Source organism: Littorina saxatilis, linkage group LG3 (assembly GCF_037325665.1).
Source record: "Littorina saxatilis isolate snail1 linkage group LG3, US_GU_Lsax_2.0, whole genome shotgun sequence".
In the NCBI taxonomy this organism is placed as follows: Eukaryota; Metazoa; Mollusca; class Gastropoda; order Littorinimorpha; family Littorinidae; genus Littorina; species Littorina saxatilis.
Window position 1 is genome coordinate 43,102,195 of NC_090247.1, and position 18,197 is coordinate 43,120,391.

An 18,197-nucleotide genomic window follows, 5' to 3' on the forward strand; every position below is an offset into this window, starting at 1 on the left:
GGAAATCCAGAACGTGTTCGATTGCTGACTAAAGACTGAGAACCAGAATAGCTCAGCTACGAACGCAAACCGAAGTCACAGTTGCTGGTGGTAAACTGATGAATGAGATGACCGGAAACCGGAAAACCATCCAACCGGAAAAAGACCTGACTCATCCCCCTACTGACGGTCGTGAATAGGGGAAACGTCCAGGGCCACCCGAACTGAATAGGCAGTAAACGCAAAACCCAACAGGTAAAGTGAAGACTGCCCCGGCTGAGGCTGAAAGCCTAAATGCCCGTAGGCCAGCCGCTGTTCCTCACCCACCGACCTCCGAAGGAGTGTCAGGAAGAGGAGAAGTGTATCCGAACAGAGCCGGAAATGCAGCAGACAAAACCGCAAACAAAAAAAAAAAAAACGGAAGCGAAAGTTGCATAGAGTAGACTGAGGCCGGAAGCCCAAACGCCCGTAGGCCAGTCCTCTGTCAACTCCAGTCAAAACCGCAACGTGTACTTGAACTGGAGGACTTATGCTTCCAGTAAAACCGGAAACACCACGCCGACAACGGCTGCCGCACTTGTGAAACACAAATGCCCACGACGGAACAAGAGTGAGACAGAACAGAAGAGGACTGGGGCCGGAACCCGAACGCCCGTATGCCAGTCCTCGATCAACCCCAGACAAGCCACTACGTGCGCTTGTGATGGAGAACCTATGCTTCCAGACAGGAAGTGTAGGAGGCCGAAGCCCCGTCCGGGAAAACCTTCGACGTGACCTCTGCCGCAGCTTAGAGGACAGCGTTAAGCCTTTTTCCCAATAACCAGCACGTGTGGAATCGCTGACGACAGACTGAATGTCCGACACAACCGGCGAAAAAACCGAAGTCCACGTACTGGTGGAAGGCCGGTGAAACGGCATAACCGGAAAACCGGAAATCCGTCCCCCCCGACGTCGTCCTAACTCATGCCTCGACCAGGCTAAGAGAGAGAAGACGGCAAGTCTGCAGCCGCAGGAACCGGAACGGCAGTCGACGCGACAACCGAAGGTTGAAACGCTGACTACATCGGCCAGGGCTGAGACAACACCTGCCCGAAGGGCTGGCGTTGCTCCTCAGCTACCGACATCCGGGAGGAAGTGGAAGCGAAAGGAGCAGTAAATCCGGGCGGAGCCGGAAAGCACAAGACGAGACCGCGAAAAGCGGAAGCGCCGAATGCGAGGACGGAGGCCAGAAGCCCGAATGCCCTAAAGGCAACGTCCGGTCAACCCCGGAAACGACCACAGCGGGTGCGTACGTCAGAGGACCTATGCTTCCAGCGAGTGCCGGAAGCGCAGCGCCAGAAACGGCTACCGCCATTGCTCCGCCACACAATGGTCTTCAAGGAAGCCAGGGTGTGACTGAACAGAGGACGAATGCCCGGGGGGCAACGTCCGGTCAACTCCGGAAACGACCACAGCGGGTGCGTACCTCGGGGGACCTGGTCAACCCCGGAAACGACCACAGCGGGTGCGTACATCGGGGGACCTATGCTTCCGGCGAGTGCCGGAAGCGCAGCAGTCGGAAACGGCTAGACAACTCCGGAAACGACCCCAGCGGGTGCGTACGTCGGAGAAGTAGCCGGAACCAACTGCCGCCATTGCTCAGCCACACAATGGTCTTCAGTGAAGCCAGGGTGCGACTGAACAGGGGTTTGCGGGTCGTGAACCCGCCGAAAAGAGCTGTGTCCCAGCAGGGACTGTCCGACGGCCTCACGAGGGCCTGTGGACCAGCTCGACTTACTTGAATCGCCAACCACAGCGGTAGAAGACGAAGAAGCAAAACATCCGCCCTAGACAACGTCTCGGCCGGAAGCGTCAAAGAAGCCAACAAGGTGACGTCGCCCACAGACAGCGGGACCAACGGAAGACGCAGGCTTGGAACGCGAAAATTTCTTCACAAAGATAACGCAGACACCTGCAACACCTGATCTGCTAACGGCAGAGAAGGCGAGGAGAAGAAACAGGACGTACAACAGTATATGACTGCCCCACAAAGTGTTTGTTCGAGGCAGAAAGAGTAACGAACAAAACATAACAAACATGTTAAATCCGAAACCACGACAAGTCCTACGGACTGGTAGATACCTGCTAAAGCCTAGCCAAGTAACCAACTGTCAGCGACGCTGATACACAAAATGGCGGCCAAGCGATAAGTTACTGGACAAAATTTAGAAGTCCAAAACGGACGAAAATTAAGCAATAACAAAAATTCCTGTCAAAGTAATGACGAAATATGAAATGGCTTACCAACTAACAAAGCAGAAGGCAAAAACGCAGGTAAAGTAAGGAGAACCTCACCATAACATAGGCCTAGCCACATAAATAAGCTGTCAGGAAAGCTGAGCAACCGAAAGTGGCGGCCACAAGATAAGTTACTGAAACGCATTTAGGAGTCCAAACGGACAAAAAGTCAGCAACTATAGATAAATTCCTGTCAAACTAAAGACAAGAAGGAACAAGCTTACCAACTAAACAAAGCAGCAAGCAAGTAAGAAGGTAAAATTACGTTTACCTCCAAAATACATCGGCCTAGCCACAAAAACTGTCAACTCATGCTGACAACAAAAATGGCGGCCAACAGTAGTCACTGAAATATCACAGGTCCAAACACGGACGAAAATCAGCAACTACAACAAATTTCCTGTCAAAATAATGACCAAAATGGAAAGAGCTCACCAACTACGAAGCAGGAGGCAAGATAGACGGTAACGTGGCCGGTGGGTGTCAAAACAACACCAAACAGCGCAGCCACAGGGGAGCCCAAAAATACAACAACCTGCTCCCTCGAAAGCTGTAAGGTCGAATGATATGAACCACGTGTTCAGTAGCAGTAGTGACATGGCATGCACGAGGGGAGGTAACTCCCCGGGTGTATGGGCATTACCATGGCTACGTTTACACTTTTGTGGTTGGGGTTGCTTCCCTTAGACGGTTAGCCTGTACAGAACCTAGCATCTCCGGGGCGTTAATGCTACATGTGATTCGGAGTAGGAATATGTAATTTAACTACACTTTGTAAACACGGGAGCGCGTACATATGCCTTTAACGTCGTTTTCAACCATTCAAGGTTATTTAACAGACGTAGTAGTAAGAGAAGCTGGGTCAAGAACAGAAATGGTAGTGCCTTTGCCTTTCTCTTTATGCGAAACTTAATAGTAGAAACCTCAGCAGCTACTGACTAGTCTGTGGTTTCTATTTCTCCTTGTCAGCCATTGCTGACAAAAAATCCAGTCTGAGTTATGATATTGATAAACAACAACCAGACCGAACAACGGAGAAAGAAACCAACGCAAGCAAAAGCAAACAAATTAGAACAGCTCACCCAAACTTGTGCATGAGAAGCAGGGACCTGTAGACGGGGTGAAACACTGTCCAGAAGACAGTAGGCTAAAAGCCTGCAGCGTAGTGTAAAAAGCGTCCGAGCTATCTGGTGGCTGAAGTGGGAGTGAGGTTTCAACACGGCGGCAGTTGAGTCACGCGTGATAGGTCACGTGACGGTATGACCTCGACTCTTGTATAGCTTGGGTTAGAGGTCAGGGCCGTTCTTTTTTAGGGGGTTGCTTCCCCTTTGGGGTGAAGCGTAGTTCAGTGTCCTAGCACTTTAACTGAAGTTAATGCTTTCTATGTGAGTTGCGTAAGAATATGTAATTTAATAGAGTTCAACACTAACTCTTTTGAGAGACTGAAACTCAACAACCATGATTTAACTAAACAAAACTTGACAATAATGTTGTTACAGACCGTAACCTGGCAACAATGTTTGACTGCAAATTAAGACTACAGAATGTAGTTACAGTGAGCAAGTTGAGTACTCTGTGAGTCAATTTTACATCAGCAGCATCAAGGACAATGACAAACAGACAGACATGTCAGACACAGACAGACAGACACACACATTCCAACCCCTAGCCGTTGCCCCTACCTCCATGCATCTTAACTCTTACCCTTGAGAAGAAGCTCTCCACGAGACTTGAAGTTGGAGAACTGGAAGTTCTGTGCGCTCCAGTCGTTGATGACCTGTTTCAGCTTGGCCTCAATATCCTTCTCCTTCACAGCTGAGATACAGATGTCCTGAAAGATATAGCAGATAGATATTTCTGTGAGCACTTTGAAAACCATTTCAATCACTACAAGTTTAAATCATTTGACATGACCAAACCATACAGCTCAGGAAACTGCAGAATGTCTCAAAACTACTGTTCACATGCAAGGTGGTTGGTTGGTTGCATGGTTATTGTTTCTTATCGCTGCTGGATTGAGCCTCAAATATGCATGTGCATGTACACAGGCCATATAGCCAAAATGGACCATCACTTACCATGTGTTTTACCAGGCAAGAGATCATGGAACTGTAAAACAGCCTTAAGAATCCCCCCCCCCCCCCCCCCCCCACCACGAAAAAACCTTGCTGAAAAATGATGCAAATGCTTCCGCACTACATCGCACTACACCGGAAGATGGTGTATTAGTGTATGGCTCTGAGCGAGCCAGCACTATACTGTGCAGAGCGGTAGTGGAATGGATGTTAAAAATAGCTCAGCCTGCCTGCAGATAAGGAGGCAGATTAGAAGCCTTGGGAACAGCCGTGTGTCCTCTTTGTAAAGGTTAGGCCGGTGATCGGAGCTATGTGCTCCCACTGACGCATCATCATTTATGAGGTATTTCACCATGTACATTAATATTTTACCGTGACTCACCTCAATGTCCTCCTTGTACTGCAGCAAGGGAGCCTTCATCAGGTCCCTCAGCAGGAAGTTCTCAGACTCCACGTCGAACGTGTGGCCCGTGATCTGAGCGATGCGCTCCCAGTGGCGAGTCATCATGGCCTTGTTGGCCATCATCTCCAGCAGGGGACAGGTCTCGTTGAAGTCGTTGATGGTCTTGCTCAGCTCCTGGAAAGCCTGCCACTCCTTCAGGGCTTTGGGCAGCTTGCGGCACCTGGTGGAATTAAAAGGAGAGGAAAAGGGTTAAATGGGGAGAGGGTCTTCTGAAGACAGAATACAGCTGCCTACACCTTCTGAAGACAGAATACAGCTGCCTACACTATAAACAGAATTGAACACATTTTGAAGACATTTCTGTGACAAGTTTTGAACACTTTGTAACATAGTACATAGTTCTACAAGCGAAAAAGGCACACATAATAAACTCATAGTGTGAACACTAGTAGACACTATGAGAGCTAATTTTGCCTGTGTGTTCAAAACTTGTTACAGAAATGTGTTCAAAATTAGTTCCATTCTGTTTAGAGTGTATCCGGCAGGGGGGCTGAAAGCCGTTATACACATACTCTTCCCATTTGGATGACCTTCTCTTTATCAAGTAACTTGGCGAGTGTTAAGCGTGGGTATGCTCAACAACAACAGGTCAGGATAGAGATTGAGGGATTGTTGATGCCGCTGTGAAGGAAACTCTTACCCGAACGCCTCTCATATTGTCCCTATGTTGGCCATAAAAAATGTCTAGTTTTATTTTTTTTTATGATTGTACTGATTGCACCACTTTTCGGAGCAGGTCCACAACTTATATTTTTATTTCCATCCTGACCACAGTGCAATAAAGGTATGATTTCCTTCTTGCTTTCAGTATATATAGGCACTCTGTGGGAGGAATGTGGAATTTGTGGGTGTGAAGGGACTGGTTAAGCACCAACATAACCCTGACAATTCCGCTGAAACAACAACAATATTAAGAACACTTACCTGTTCTGGAAGTCAATGAGCTCAGTGTTAATCTTGTCAATGTCGATCTCAGCCCATGGGATGTCGTAATAACCATTGACATTCTCCAGCACGGCGTTGTACAGCTGGTACAGTTTCTGCAACAGGTTGAGCTCCTTCTTGATGCGGAACAGATCCGGATAGTCGGTGACAGGGAGGCCGAACAGCTCTTCTCCGCCCGAGTAGGTGACGTACTTGCGCCACAGCTCGTCAAACTTGGCCTGGAAGATGTTCAGACGATCTGAGGCCTCGCGTGGCTCGATGCCATCTTCCATGGGTCCGCTGTTTAACATACAAAACAACAAGTTAAGCGTAAAATAAGATAAAATAAGATAAGTTTATAATGTCCATTTACATTTTACACAAACACCGACATTTTTTTGTTTTGCACCACATCGCATTTCTTATAATACAAAGGAGGAACATCCTGGCTATGGTCACCTGATTAACCCTATTTTATGCTTTCCATCCCGTAACTTTTTTACAACTATCAAAAGAGGAAAACCCCACGAAAAAACTAGCGAATTGAACGACTGGGATGATGGTTCAGTTTAAACAGTTCAATTATGAAAACCCAACTACAACAACAAATAATACCAGTCCAAAAAGAACATTCTGCATATAGCATATCAATCAATCAATGAGGCTTATATCGCGCATATTCCGTGGGTACAGTTCTAGGCGCTCTGCAGTGATGCCGTGTGAGATGAAATTTTATACGGCCAGTAGATTGCAGCCATTTCGGCGCATATTTACCTTTCGCGGCCTATTATTCCAAGTCACACGGGTATAGGTAGACAATTATTAACTGTGCCTAAGCAATTTTGCCAGGAAAGACCCTTTTGTCAATCGTGGGATCTTTAACGTGCACACCCAATGTAGTGTACACGGGGGGAGGGTTCGGACACCGAAGAGAGTCTGCACACAAAGTTGACTCTGAAATAAATTTCCGCCGAACCTGGGATCGAACTCACGCTGACAGCGGCCAACTGAATACAAATCCAGCGCGCTACCAACTGAGCTATATCCCAGTTGGTAGCTATATCCTGTCCCAGCATAGAGAAGGTTTGCCTCATTGGCATCTGCTCTGACGATCCCTTAATCTGAGTACAGTGGAATCCCCCTGTGTTGTAATTTGAGTAACGGCAAATGTGTATTAAACTCGAGTCTTAATTTGAGTACAGTGGTCGCCGCTTAATAAAGCCACTTCTGGACCGACGAAAAATGGCTTTAATAAGCGGCGGATTTATTAACCGGCGGTCCAGGAATACATCATTTTCGAACAAAAAAAATCTTCTCTTTAGTTTACGTCACTCAGTCACTTTCTTTCGTCATTTACACTTGTTTGAATCTAAACAAAACTTCACGAAGGATGTTGAACTTTTGTTTTAATTATGTACATGTACGTGTACTTTGATCACTTCGGTACATCAATAATTTCACTGTCACCGTCACGAATCATTACTCGGCAGAGAAGAACGATTTCATGAGTGTTTGTTTGTTGGTCGTCTTCCACATCAGAACAAGATAATGTGAGTTTTAGTCACAAACTACGTGATTTCTCTGAGAAAACTGGCTTTAATAAGCGGCGGGTTGGGTTTATTAACCGGCTTTTTCTAATACATAAGATATAGTGATAAATCCGGACCGTCTGAAATCGGCTTTTATAAGCGGCTGGCTCTATTAACCACGGTTTTATTAAGCGGCGTCCACTGTACTGACAAATGTGTATTAAGCTAGAGTCATAATTTGAGTACTGACAAATGTGTATTAAACTAGAGTCATAATTTGAGTACTAACAAAAATGTGTATTAAACTAAGTGTCATAATTTGAGTACAGACAAATGTTTCAATTCAAGTACATGTACTCGCACAATGTCAATTTGAGTACAGACTTGGTATCATAATCTGAGTACATTCTGATAATCATCGTTCCACGGCTATCGCCAGTTGTCTCTCTGACCGGACGCGAAAGTCCTACGCGAATCTATCAAAACAAGAATACAGAGTTATCTCCCATATGTTGTTCGCGAGCAGTGTTCACGAGACGAAAATGATTGCAGATTGGCCGACTTCGACAGTGATCTCCGTTCTGTTCTTCACAGTTATGATAAAGACATCGTTCTAAGGTCAAAACAAGTCGAAATTTTGGGACTGCTGCCGGAAGGAGACCGTACTAATTATATGGTTGCATCACTGTACAAAAAATCGTCTGCTCTCTTTCTTTCTTTATTTGGTGTTTAATGTCGTTTTCAACCATGAAGGTTATATCGCGACGGGGAAAGGGGGGGAGATGGGATAGAGCCACTTGTTAATTGTTTCTTGTTCACAAAAGCACTAATCACAAAATTGCTCCAGGGGCTTGCAACGTAGTACAATATATGACCTTACTGGGAGAATGCAAGTTTCCAGTACAAAGGACTTAACATTTCTTACATACTGCTTGACTAAAATCTTTACAAACATTGACTATATTCTATACAAGAAACACTTAACAAGGGTAAAAGGAGAAACAGAATCCGTTAGTCGCCTCTTACGACATGCTGGGGAGCATTGGGTAAATTCTTCCCCCTAACCCGCGGGGGGTAATCGTCTGCTCCAGCGAGCGCCAAAACCAAACGGTTGATTATCACGTGACACTTATGCCATATTTAAAGTTGTTTGCACAGTAAATACAGCCGCAAAAAATAGCTCGCTTGAAACTGTCTTACATATCAATTCCTTTGTAATTTAAAAATTACACAACACCATGAAAAATGATTATCGACGATCGCGAATCTGCTTACATCCATAACACATTACGAAAAGATCTAAATATGTAAAAAATCGATTTCCTCGCCAGACAAGGAAAACCAAGGCATCCTGTCAGGGATAGAATGAGCCGAACTCATATTGACCTGAGGTCAGGATGAATCTGAGTACTGACCTGGTGTTGTAATTTGAGTACTGAGCTAATATCGTATTTTGAGTACTGACCATGTGTTGTAATAGACCATTTTTTGAAATAACACTGTCGGGTTTGTATGGGTTGTGGAGGAGTGAGCACCCTTGCCAAAACCTCTGACAAACATTGCATGGGCCAATCACTTGCAAGGGGAGCGTCGGAAACAGGTGGACAGGTGCATGTTTCCAACCCATCCCTCGCTAGTCATTGGCCCCTACAATGTTTGGCAGAGGTTTTGGCAAGGGTGCTCACTCCTCCACAGCCTATACAAACCCGACAGAGCTATTTTTGTAATTCGTCTATTTGAGTACTGACCTAACGTCGTAGGTGCCGACGAACTCGTTGGTGTCCACGATGAAGGTCTCCACGCCAGCAAGCAGGTCTGACTTGAAGGCAGGCTGGATCACCAGCAGATGCTCCTGCACTTGGGTAGCCTGAAAACAGCATAGTAATCATCAGAAATGATTGAAGTTAGTTCCCTTTAGTTCTCAGCAGTCATCTCACTTGTGACTGCTGATCACTTCTTCTGTGCATATCAATCTTTCTTTTCCCTTTTTTTCTCTTCTTTTTTTTGTGTGGAATGTCTATCGTCTTTTTACTGTTTTATTGCTATGGTAGAATTTAGATGAGTTACAGTGTTGTATTAGTTTCATTGTTATTTGTGTGTAACATGTAATGCAAGGAGAGCATGGAAATAATCTGTGTGGATTGCACTATATATAAGTTTTCATTATTATCATTATTGTCCTTAACAAATTTCTGCAAGGAATGCCGACAGGAAAAAAAGAAAAACAAATGACTGGGCAGCTTGACTCCATTGCTGCAGGCTATTCCCAGGGCTAGCAGCTACAAAGAAAACAAAACAAGACAGTGTATTTGAAAGAAAAGCTGTCCAACCTGAGCTGTGAGTTTCTTCCATCCATAGGCCAGGGTGTCCACACGCTCAGCATTGCCATCATTGAAGAAAATGTTGTAACGGTTCAGCAAGGCGTATGTCTCCTCCACTGGTCCAATGATCATGTCGACGCGAATCTGAAAATCACAAACAAAAGAGGTCCAGAAAATATTTCACTTGGCTTGTTTATTACAAGAGAAAGCAGGTAAATAATTCACATTGGTATATCTGTCTGTCTGTCTGTCTGTGTGAAAGTAGGTTGGTAATTCACACCTATAAATCAAATCCTTCTGTCTATTACTCTATCTGCCTCTTCTTAGCAATTTATTTACTATTGTTTTGAATATATCTGCTTTAATATTTTATTTTCAGACAACATAAAATTATAACCAGCTTCCCAATCACTTTAAAAGCTCACTTTCAAATTTCACTATAAAAGCACAAAGATGAACAAATCCATTTAAAAAAAACTTCATCACTTATCTAATCTAAGATCCCATACTAATGGTTGGTCCCAGGGTTTGATTTCTACCTCTTTTGCAGCATCAGGCTAAGTCAATTCTAGCACCCATCCTCCCCCCACACCAGAGATACCACAACAGCTGCAGGCTCACTCATCGCCAGTCGCTAATAACTTCCCTCTCGCGGTATCACGCGGAAGGATTTGTGTGTGATAGCAAAGTGCACATAACCACATTTGTGCTGGCTGCAATTGTAGGTAGCCATATGATTCCCTCCGCCCTGGTCATCCTAACTCATCCCTTCCCCAAGTACAGTGGAACCCCCTTTTAAGACCCCCCAATATAAGACTCCCTCCTTTTTAAGACCTTGTTATCTCAGACTTTCTGTTCATAACCTCTGTAAATTTACCCCCATTTTAAGACCCACTCCTTTTTAAGACCCGATTTTCTTAGAGTTTTGGAGGTCTTAAAAAGGGGGTCCCACTGTAAAAGGCAAGCCGTGAATGTTTGTCCACTGGACACTCACCTCATTTTCACGAATCTCGCCGAGACCTGCCATGGCGGTGCGCACGTCGTCCAGGTCCTTGATTGGACGACACAGTCTCTTCATCAGACTGTCAATGAAGTCCATGACGCTGTCCATCTCGCGGCCGCACCTGTCGTTGAGAGCCTTGGCGTAAGCCAGCTTCCAGTTGTGGGTCTCAGTCACCAGGGCCAGGCGGAGTCGCTCTGTGGAGAACAGGACAGAGCCCACACGGAAAGATGGCTGGATCTCTTCAATGTCTTGTTCCAAACGCTGAGAAAAGAAGAAGGAAGGAATTTAAATCAACGAGAAGCGCAAACGCTCCATTGACTGACCCCTTTCGAAGACGTAGGTCATAGGGGTTTACTTCACACAAGTTTGTGTTTGTTTGGTTGATGTGGTTGGCTGGGTTTTTCCTTTTTTGGCTTTTTGACGAATGTATGTGTTAACGTTAAACAAATGGAGGCAGATTGGGCATGCCCTACCCAGAGTTACCCTCAGGTGGACTTCAGATGGCAAATGGAAGAGAGGGAGGCCAAAAGGAACCTAGAGAAGAACAGTCAAGAGGGAAATAAAGGAGCATGGATGGACTTGGGCTAACTTAAAAGACTTTCTTCAGCCAGACCTCAATGGCATCCTCTGGTGGAGGCCTTATGCACATTGCAAAGACCACTAACCAGATGCATGCAGATTACTCTGAACCGTTGTTGTTATTGTTTTGTCCTTATCACTGTGGAGTTTGCCAAATTAACAAACATCACAGGACTCAGGCTTACCTGGTAGTACTTGATCTGAGCCTCAATTTCTGACATGATGGGCTTGCCAGCCATGAACTCCTTCACCACAACCTCAGGCTCCTGTCAACGGAAAAAACATCAGCAAATCAGCATACGGTCCAGAATTATTTTGTTTGTTTGTTTGTTTGCTTATTGGTTTTGTTAAGCTCACACATACAAGGATGCAGATAAAGACAACCCCACAGACATGACAGATAAAGCTATAACAAGGATGCAGATAAAGACAACCCCACAGACATGAAAGATAAAGCTATAACAAGGATGCAGATAAAGACAACACCACAGACATGAAAGATAAAGCTATAACAAGGATGCAGATAAAGACAACCCCACAGACATGAAAGATAAAGCTATAACATGTATGCAGATAAAGACAACCCCACAGACATGAAAGATAAAGCTATAACATGTATGCACAAAAATCAGATAGGTAAAAACTATTCAAACATGCGCGCACACACACAACCACAAACTACTTCCATGCAAACACCTACCTAGTACAAGCATACAGCAAACACACAGCCTACCCCACCCCCCACAGGATCTGAACCTGCTCAGACCTGGTCCCCAAGCTCAGCGTACTTTGTTAATTCCATTCTCCCCCACCTCAGACATGAGTCGATGACTCCCTTTTCCCCTTCCACCCCATCCCTCCCCGCCACAAGATCTGACCAATCTGACCTGGTCCTCGACCTCAGCGTTTTTTGTTAGTTCAATTCTCCTCCACCTCAGACATGACTCCCTTTCCCCTTCCACCCCATCCCTCCCCGCCACAAGATCTGACCAATCTGACCTGGTCCTCGACCTCAGCGTATTTTGTTAGTTCAATTCTCCTCCACCTCAGACATGACTCCCTTTCCCCTTCTACCCCACCCCACCCCACCCCATCCCTCCCCGCCACAAGATCTGACCAATCTGACCTTGTCCCAGAGCTCAGCGTACTTGGTGTAGTCATCGAGGGACTCCTGCACATCTCCCTTGAATGTGGAGATGATTGAGTTGAGCTGGATGATAATCTTCACCACGTCTTTGTGCTCGCTGATCACCTTGTGCAGCGGCTTAATCTGCGTGGGCTGCATTATCTTGGCCCCTTCCTCGTTCAGCTCTGCCGCCAGGATCTCCAGCTCCTGTGCATGTCAAGCCAGAAGGAGTTTTAGTGATAGTAGGATGTTTATGCATGTGCATGCATGAGTGCAGCCATTCCTGGTGGCTCATGTGCATGTCAAGCAAGAAGGAGTTTAAAGTTAGTTTAAGTAGGATTTCAGAATGTGTATGCATGTGTTGTGCCATTTCCACTGGCAACTGGGTGACACAATTGGAATTTAAAACAATACATGTACCATACCTACCATACCTTACTAGTACCTAACCCCAGGATTTTAGACTTGGCAGAATGTCCATGAAGTTTGTTTCTTGCGATCAAATAACAATGGAATGGATGATAGCCCATTTTGAGCGCACACAGGGATCATCATAGATCATCATAGATCAAGTTCAAGTCTAAGTACATGGAGAAACAAAATGAGATGAAAGTTAGCCCTGTCAATATAAATCTAGATTTATTTTGTGGATTCCTTTTTTATACGCAGGGAAACAAATGCAGAAAGACAGCTGACACAGTAAACACCCCCCCCCCCCCTCCTTTTGAAGACCTCCCAAAATCTGTCAAAATCAGGGAGGGAGTCTTAAAAGGAAGGTAAATAACATTTACACACGTTCAGATAACCAAAACCTTGATAAACCACGGTCAACAAGGGAAGATCTAAAACGGGGGAACTTGAAGGTACTAATTAAGTAATCCACTGTATACTGAGGTTAAAAACAGATTGTACTGAGGGCTGCATGCAAACATACACATATTTCAGGTTTGTTTTCTTCTTCTTCTCTTTTCTCTCTTATTTTCCTACTATGATTATTGTAAGGCTTCTTTTTAAGCCTACTGTCTATATGATACTTACCGAGACAGTACTATTCTTGCACATTATCTATTATAGGCCGAAAAAATTGGACAAAACGCTGAGTGGGTACAATTATCTCCCATAACCATGCGCCACCGTGGATCCCAAGCACTGTCCGAGTGCTTCCCCCTTACAGGATGTAGGTGGCGCGTCCTCTTTCTTTATGAGCTGCAGACCCTCAAAAAGCCCATAACATATCAAGAGGGGAGGCGGGAGGGAAACTCTAATAGTACTGTCTCGGTAAGTATCATATAGACAGTAGGCTTAAAAAGAAGCCTTACAGTCAATATAACACTTACCTCGACAGTACTATTCTTGCACAGAATACCAGAGTGGTGTGAGGGTGATATGTAGAGTATTAAACTCCTTAATCAAAATCACTTAAATCCAAGGATTAAGATACCCAGGCAATTTTCGAACAGTACTACCGTAAAAGAAAATATACCCAAGAAACATACCTTAGACTGACGTGACCATGCTAGCAACCACTGCTGTGTGGTGAACTCAATGTCAAAGTCCAGGCCACTCAAAGCTTGAATACCACTGAGTCTACGGCAAGTGGCTAAAGCGATGAGGAACAATTAGTCTTAAAAATCAGCAACTTGATACTGATGCCTGCCAGGGGTTCAAACTCATTGCTACGCAGGAGTTTGAGGACCAGAAAGACATCCCCCTTGGGAAATGAAACCCGAGGTTTAGACACCGCTGCATTGCTAATACCCGAAAGGACATTAGCGATGAGGGAGGACCTGATCAAGTGTTCAGTTCTGCGACCAGTAGCGGCCGCAATCGTGGAAGCGATGGCAGATCTGTATCCAAGAAGAGTCTTAGAAGAAAGACTCTTCTTTTGATACACTTCCACCAGGAAGTTGGCCAAGTCCTGTGTTGAGGGATAAAGCGGCTTTATCCCCTTGGACAAGGCGAAGGTGGCCCAAGCTCTCCAGCGTAAGTCGTAGAGCTGATTAGTTGATCGCCTCTTAGCGTTCAAGGAAAACTCTACTGAACTCTTGTGCAATCCTAGTGCAAGCAGTTTGGAGCGCACAAGAGCCATGCGGTCAAGCACAGACTCTCTGGACGTGGATGAGGGAGGCATGATCGAGGCTGGAGCAGACCTCCCCCGTCCAGATCCAGAGGTAGAGGGTCTACGTGGGTGAGACCGCGAAGATCTGGAACCACGGAGCTGTTGGCCAGTAAGGCGCGACCAAAATCAGTCTTGGTCGTTCCTGCAGATATTTTGCCAGCACCCTCGGAATCAGAGATGTCGGGGGATAGGCGTAAGCATCGAGGAGCCTCCACAAGAGAGTGAATGCGTCCAAGTGGAACGCATTCATGTCTCGAAAGGGGCTGACGTACCTGGGAAGCCGAGCGCTGAATCGAGTTACGAACAGATCGATCAGAGGACGGTCCCACCTTGCCCACAGACGCTGTAGAACGTTGTGAGCGATGGTCCATTCTGTGGAGAGAACCTGATCGCCCCGACTGAGAATGTCGGCCAGGGCGTTCAGTTTCCCCGGAACGAACTGGACTGACATCCGGACCTGATAGGTCTGGCACCAGAGCAGAATCTCCTCCGCCAACAGGGAGAGGGACCGAGAATTGGTGCCCCCCTGGTGGCGAAGGTAAGCTAAGCATGTGGTGTTGTTGTCCCCGTTGAAAATCAGAGGGGCCAAGGACAGGCCGAATGGGAGGGCCCGAAACTCGAACACCGTGCCCTCCCAAACGAACCGGAGCAGATGTCGGTACCCCGGGGCCACCAGGATGTGGAAGTAAGCATCCTGGAGGTCCCAGACATGGCCCAATCGTTTGGCCGGATGGCCAACCGGACCGACGAAGGGGTTTCCATCTTGAACTTGCACCTGTGAAGGTACAAGTTCAAGGTGGAGAGGTCCAACACCGGCCTGAACCGGCCGTCCTTTTTGGGGACGGTGAACAGGCGGGAGCAGAACCCCAGAGAAGGCTGAGAAAGGGGGTAGACCGCCTTCTTCTCGACCAACGAGTTCACCTCGTCCTGAAGAGCCTGCCATCTGGCAGGCTCTCGAGGAGGGGGGAACGTCCAAGGTAGAGCGGACAATGGAGGTTGTGACGACAGCGGTAGAGAAAACCCCGACCACACCACCCTCAAGAAAAACTGGTTGGAGACCAGTCTGCCCCACATGCCGCGGGCCCGAAAAAAGGGAACCGACGGACGAAAGAGGGGCAACTTGAGGGGGCGTCAACGTAGGGCCGGGACTCACTGAAAATTCTGCTGGCGGGCAGGCGCAGGCTTGCGACCACCCCCCCTGGTGGTGCTGCTTCCCCTTACCTGTCTGAGCACCCTTCGTCTTGCTTGGGAACGCAACAGGCGCCTAAGAGGAGGAAGAAGGAGGCAGTGAAACTGGCTTCTTCTTCTTCTTCTGAGGCTGGGAGCTGGAGGTGACTGTAGCACTTCTCTTACTCCCCGCCGCCGTCGCCGAAGCAGCGAGGCCAACCATCAGAGAATCAGTGTTCCTCTGGCGTGTGGACTCCACCACAGAACGAACAGTGTCCGGATGAAAGAGGGAAGAAGGCTGAGGAAACGTGTTCCTCAGACTCTTCCTCATATCCGGAGGCACTATAGAAGTAGGCAGAAAATGATCACGGAACAGGGCCAATAAAGTGGACCCGTGTTCCAATGGCCAATTCTGCCGCAGACGTCACGCACGATCGCACGGCATGCAAAGCCCGATCCACTCGAACCGTGTCAAGGACCCGAGTGGAATCGGACTCTGCCCGATCGGGAGGGTCCAACAGTGTGGACAGCGTGCTCATCCATGTCAAGGCCTGTGATTGGGCCTCGACTGTGGAAGAAACGGTGGCCTCAAGATTGTGGAACGAAGCAGAGCTCAGTTCCACCTTCTTGACCGAAGGCACCTCCCCAACGAACACATCACCGTCAGCCCCACCCTAAACACTCGAAGTCTGGAAAGGGAGAGTTCGAGAGTCAAAGGGAAAAGGGAGGGACGAAACAGATTGGACACGAGGAAACAGTGGAGGTGCGCCTCCCGAAGGAAAGCATGGCACTGAACCCGCGTCCTCCCGAGGAACATAGGTCGCGTTTGCACGTGAATCTGTACTCCTCAGGCGATGTGCTGCCGCTTCCACCGTGGCACTTAGACTAGGGTGGAACGCGAATTGCCGGCGGCCGGATCGTTCATAAAACGAGCCGCCGGCAGACGCGGCGTGAGCCTCCCGCGCCCGGGCCGAAGCGGACTCAAAGGACGAGAGGGCGTCTCAGGGAAGGACGTCCTGAAACTGTTCAAACGTCCTTCTAGCTGTGCGAGGACGAGCCTCCTGCCTCTCGTCCTCAGACCCCGGGTCCACGTCCTGTGTGTCAACACTAGACGACAGACGCTTAAGAGAGGCATCCGTGACGTCAAGACGCCGCGTGATGTCTGTCATGTACTGTTGGAAAGTACGAAGCATAGCTTCGGAAGTTCCATCAGAAACCGGCAAGGGTAGAGGTTCAGTGTTAACCTCAGGGCGACCCTGATCCTCCTCCCTATCGTCCTCCGACTCACTCTCCTCTTCACTTCCCGACAACTCCTCAAAAGCAGGAGTGTAGGGAGCTTGAGGGGGAAGAGCCGAAAGCGATGAAGCAGGCTGTGAAGAAACGCCCACAGAAGCAAGAGGCCGCGAAGACCCCTGCCCCAAAGACGAAACGTCTCCAGCAGCCGAAGGGGGAGAAAAACAACAACCCTGCGACTGTTGGGTCAGCCCAGCCAACGAACCCCCGCCATTTATAGACTGAACAGGAACCCATCGGGTCTGATCAGAAAAGAAATGGTCCGGTCCGGTCGGGGGTGCCGATCCGGTCCGGTAGGGTGGTCCGGTCCGGTGCCGTACCATCCGGAGGTCCCGTTCAGCACCGAACCATCGTACCCACAGAAGTGTTCGGGTGGTTAGGTCCGGACGTGGACATACCGTACCATCCGGACCCGTAGGTCCGGTGGTCCGGTATGGTCCGGTTCGGTGCCAGACCATCCAGACCATCCAGACCAACAGAGGTGGTCGGGTGGTCCCGCACCGGACCATCCGGACCCGTAGGTCCGGACCCGTAGGTCCGGTACCATCCGGAGGTCCTGTTCGGCACCGAACCATCCGTACGCACAGAAGTGTTCGGGTGGTTCGGTCCGGGCGTGGACGTACCGTACCATCCGGACCCGTAGGTCCGGTTCGGTGCCAGACCATCCGGACCAACAGAGGTGGTCGGGTGGTCCGGACCGGTCCGGTAGGGTGGTCCGGTCCGGTGTTCCGGTCCGGTCCCGTACCATCCGGAGGTCCCGTTCGGTACCGAACCATCCGTACCCACAGAAGTGTTCGGGTGGCTCGGTCCGGACGTGGACACACCGTACCATCCGGACCCGTAAGTCCGGTATGGTCCGGTTCGGTGCCAGACCATCCGGACCACAGAGGTGGTCGGGTGGTCCGGTCCGGACCGGACCACCGGTCCAGCACCGGACCATCCGGACCCGTAGGTCCGGTCCGGTCCCGCACCATCCGGAGGTCCCGTTCGGCACCGAACCACCCGTACCCACAGAAGTGTTCGGGTGGCTCGGTCCGGACGTGGACATACCGTACCATCCGGACCCGTAGGTCCGGTTCGGTGCCAGACCATCCGGACCAACAGAGGTGGTCGGGTGGTCCGGACCGATCCGGTAGGGTGGTCCGGTGTTCCGGTCCTGTGGTCCGGTCCCATACCATCCGGAGGTCCCGTACGGCACCGAACCATCCGTACCCACTGAAGTGTTCGGTCCGGACGTGGACCTACCGTACCATCCGGACCCGTAGGTCCGGTGGTCCGGTATGGTCCGGTTCGGTGACAGACCATCCGGACCAACAGAGGTGGTCGGGTGGTCCGGTACCGG

General features: G+C 48.4%; 1 protein-coding gene across 2 annotated transcripts in view; it reads right to left on the bottom strand.

Moving 5' to 3' along the window:
- The window catches only part of LOC138962432 (dynein axonemal heavy chain 5-like), a gene marked incomplete at its 5' end in the record, with an annotated part of 134,548 nt that overhangs the window by 81,020 nt on the left and 35,331 nt on the right, over window positions 1-18,197 (bottom strand). For both annotated transcript variants that reach the window (XM_070334240.1, XM_070334239.1), the window contains 8 exon segments: window positions 3,961-4,087; window positions 4,714-4,954; window positions 5,719-6,018; window positions 8,996-9,114; window positions 9,578-9,712; window positions 10,563-10,832; window positions 11,336-11,416; window positions 12,277-12,483. In XM_070334240.1, coding sequence (XP_070190341.1) covers window positions 3,961-4,087; window positions 4,714-4,954; window positions 5,719-6,018; window positions 8,996-9,114; window positions 9,578-9,712; window positions 10,563-10,832; window positions 11,336-11,416; window positions 12,277-12,483 — 1,480 coding nt within the window.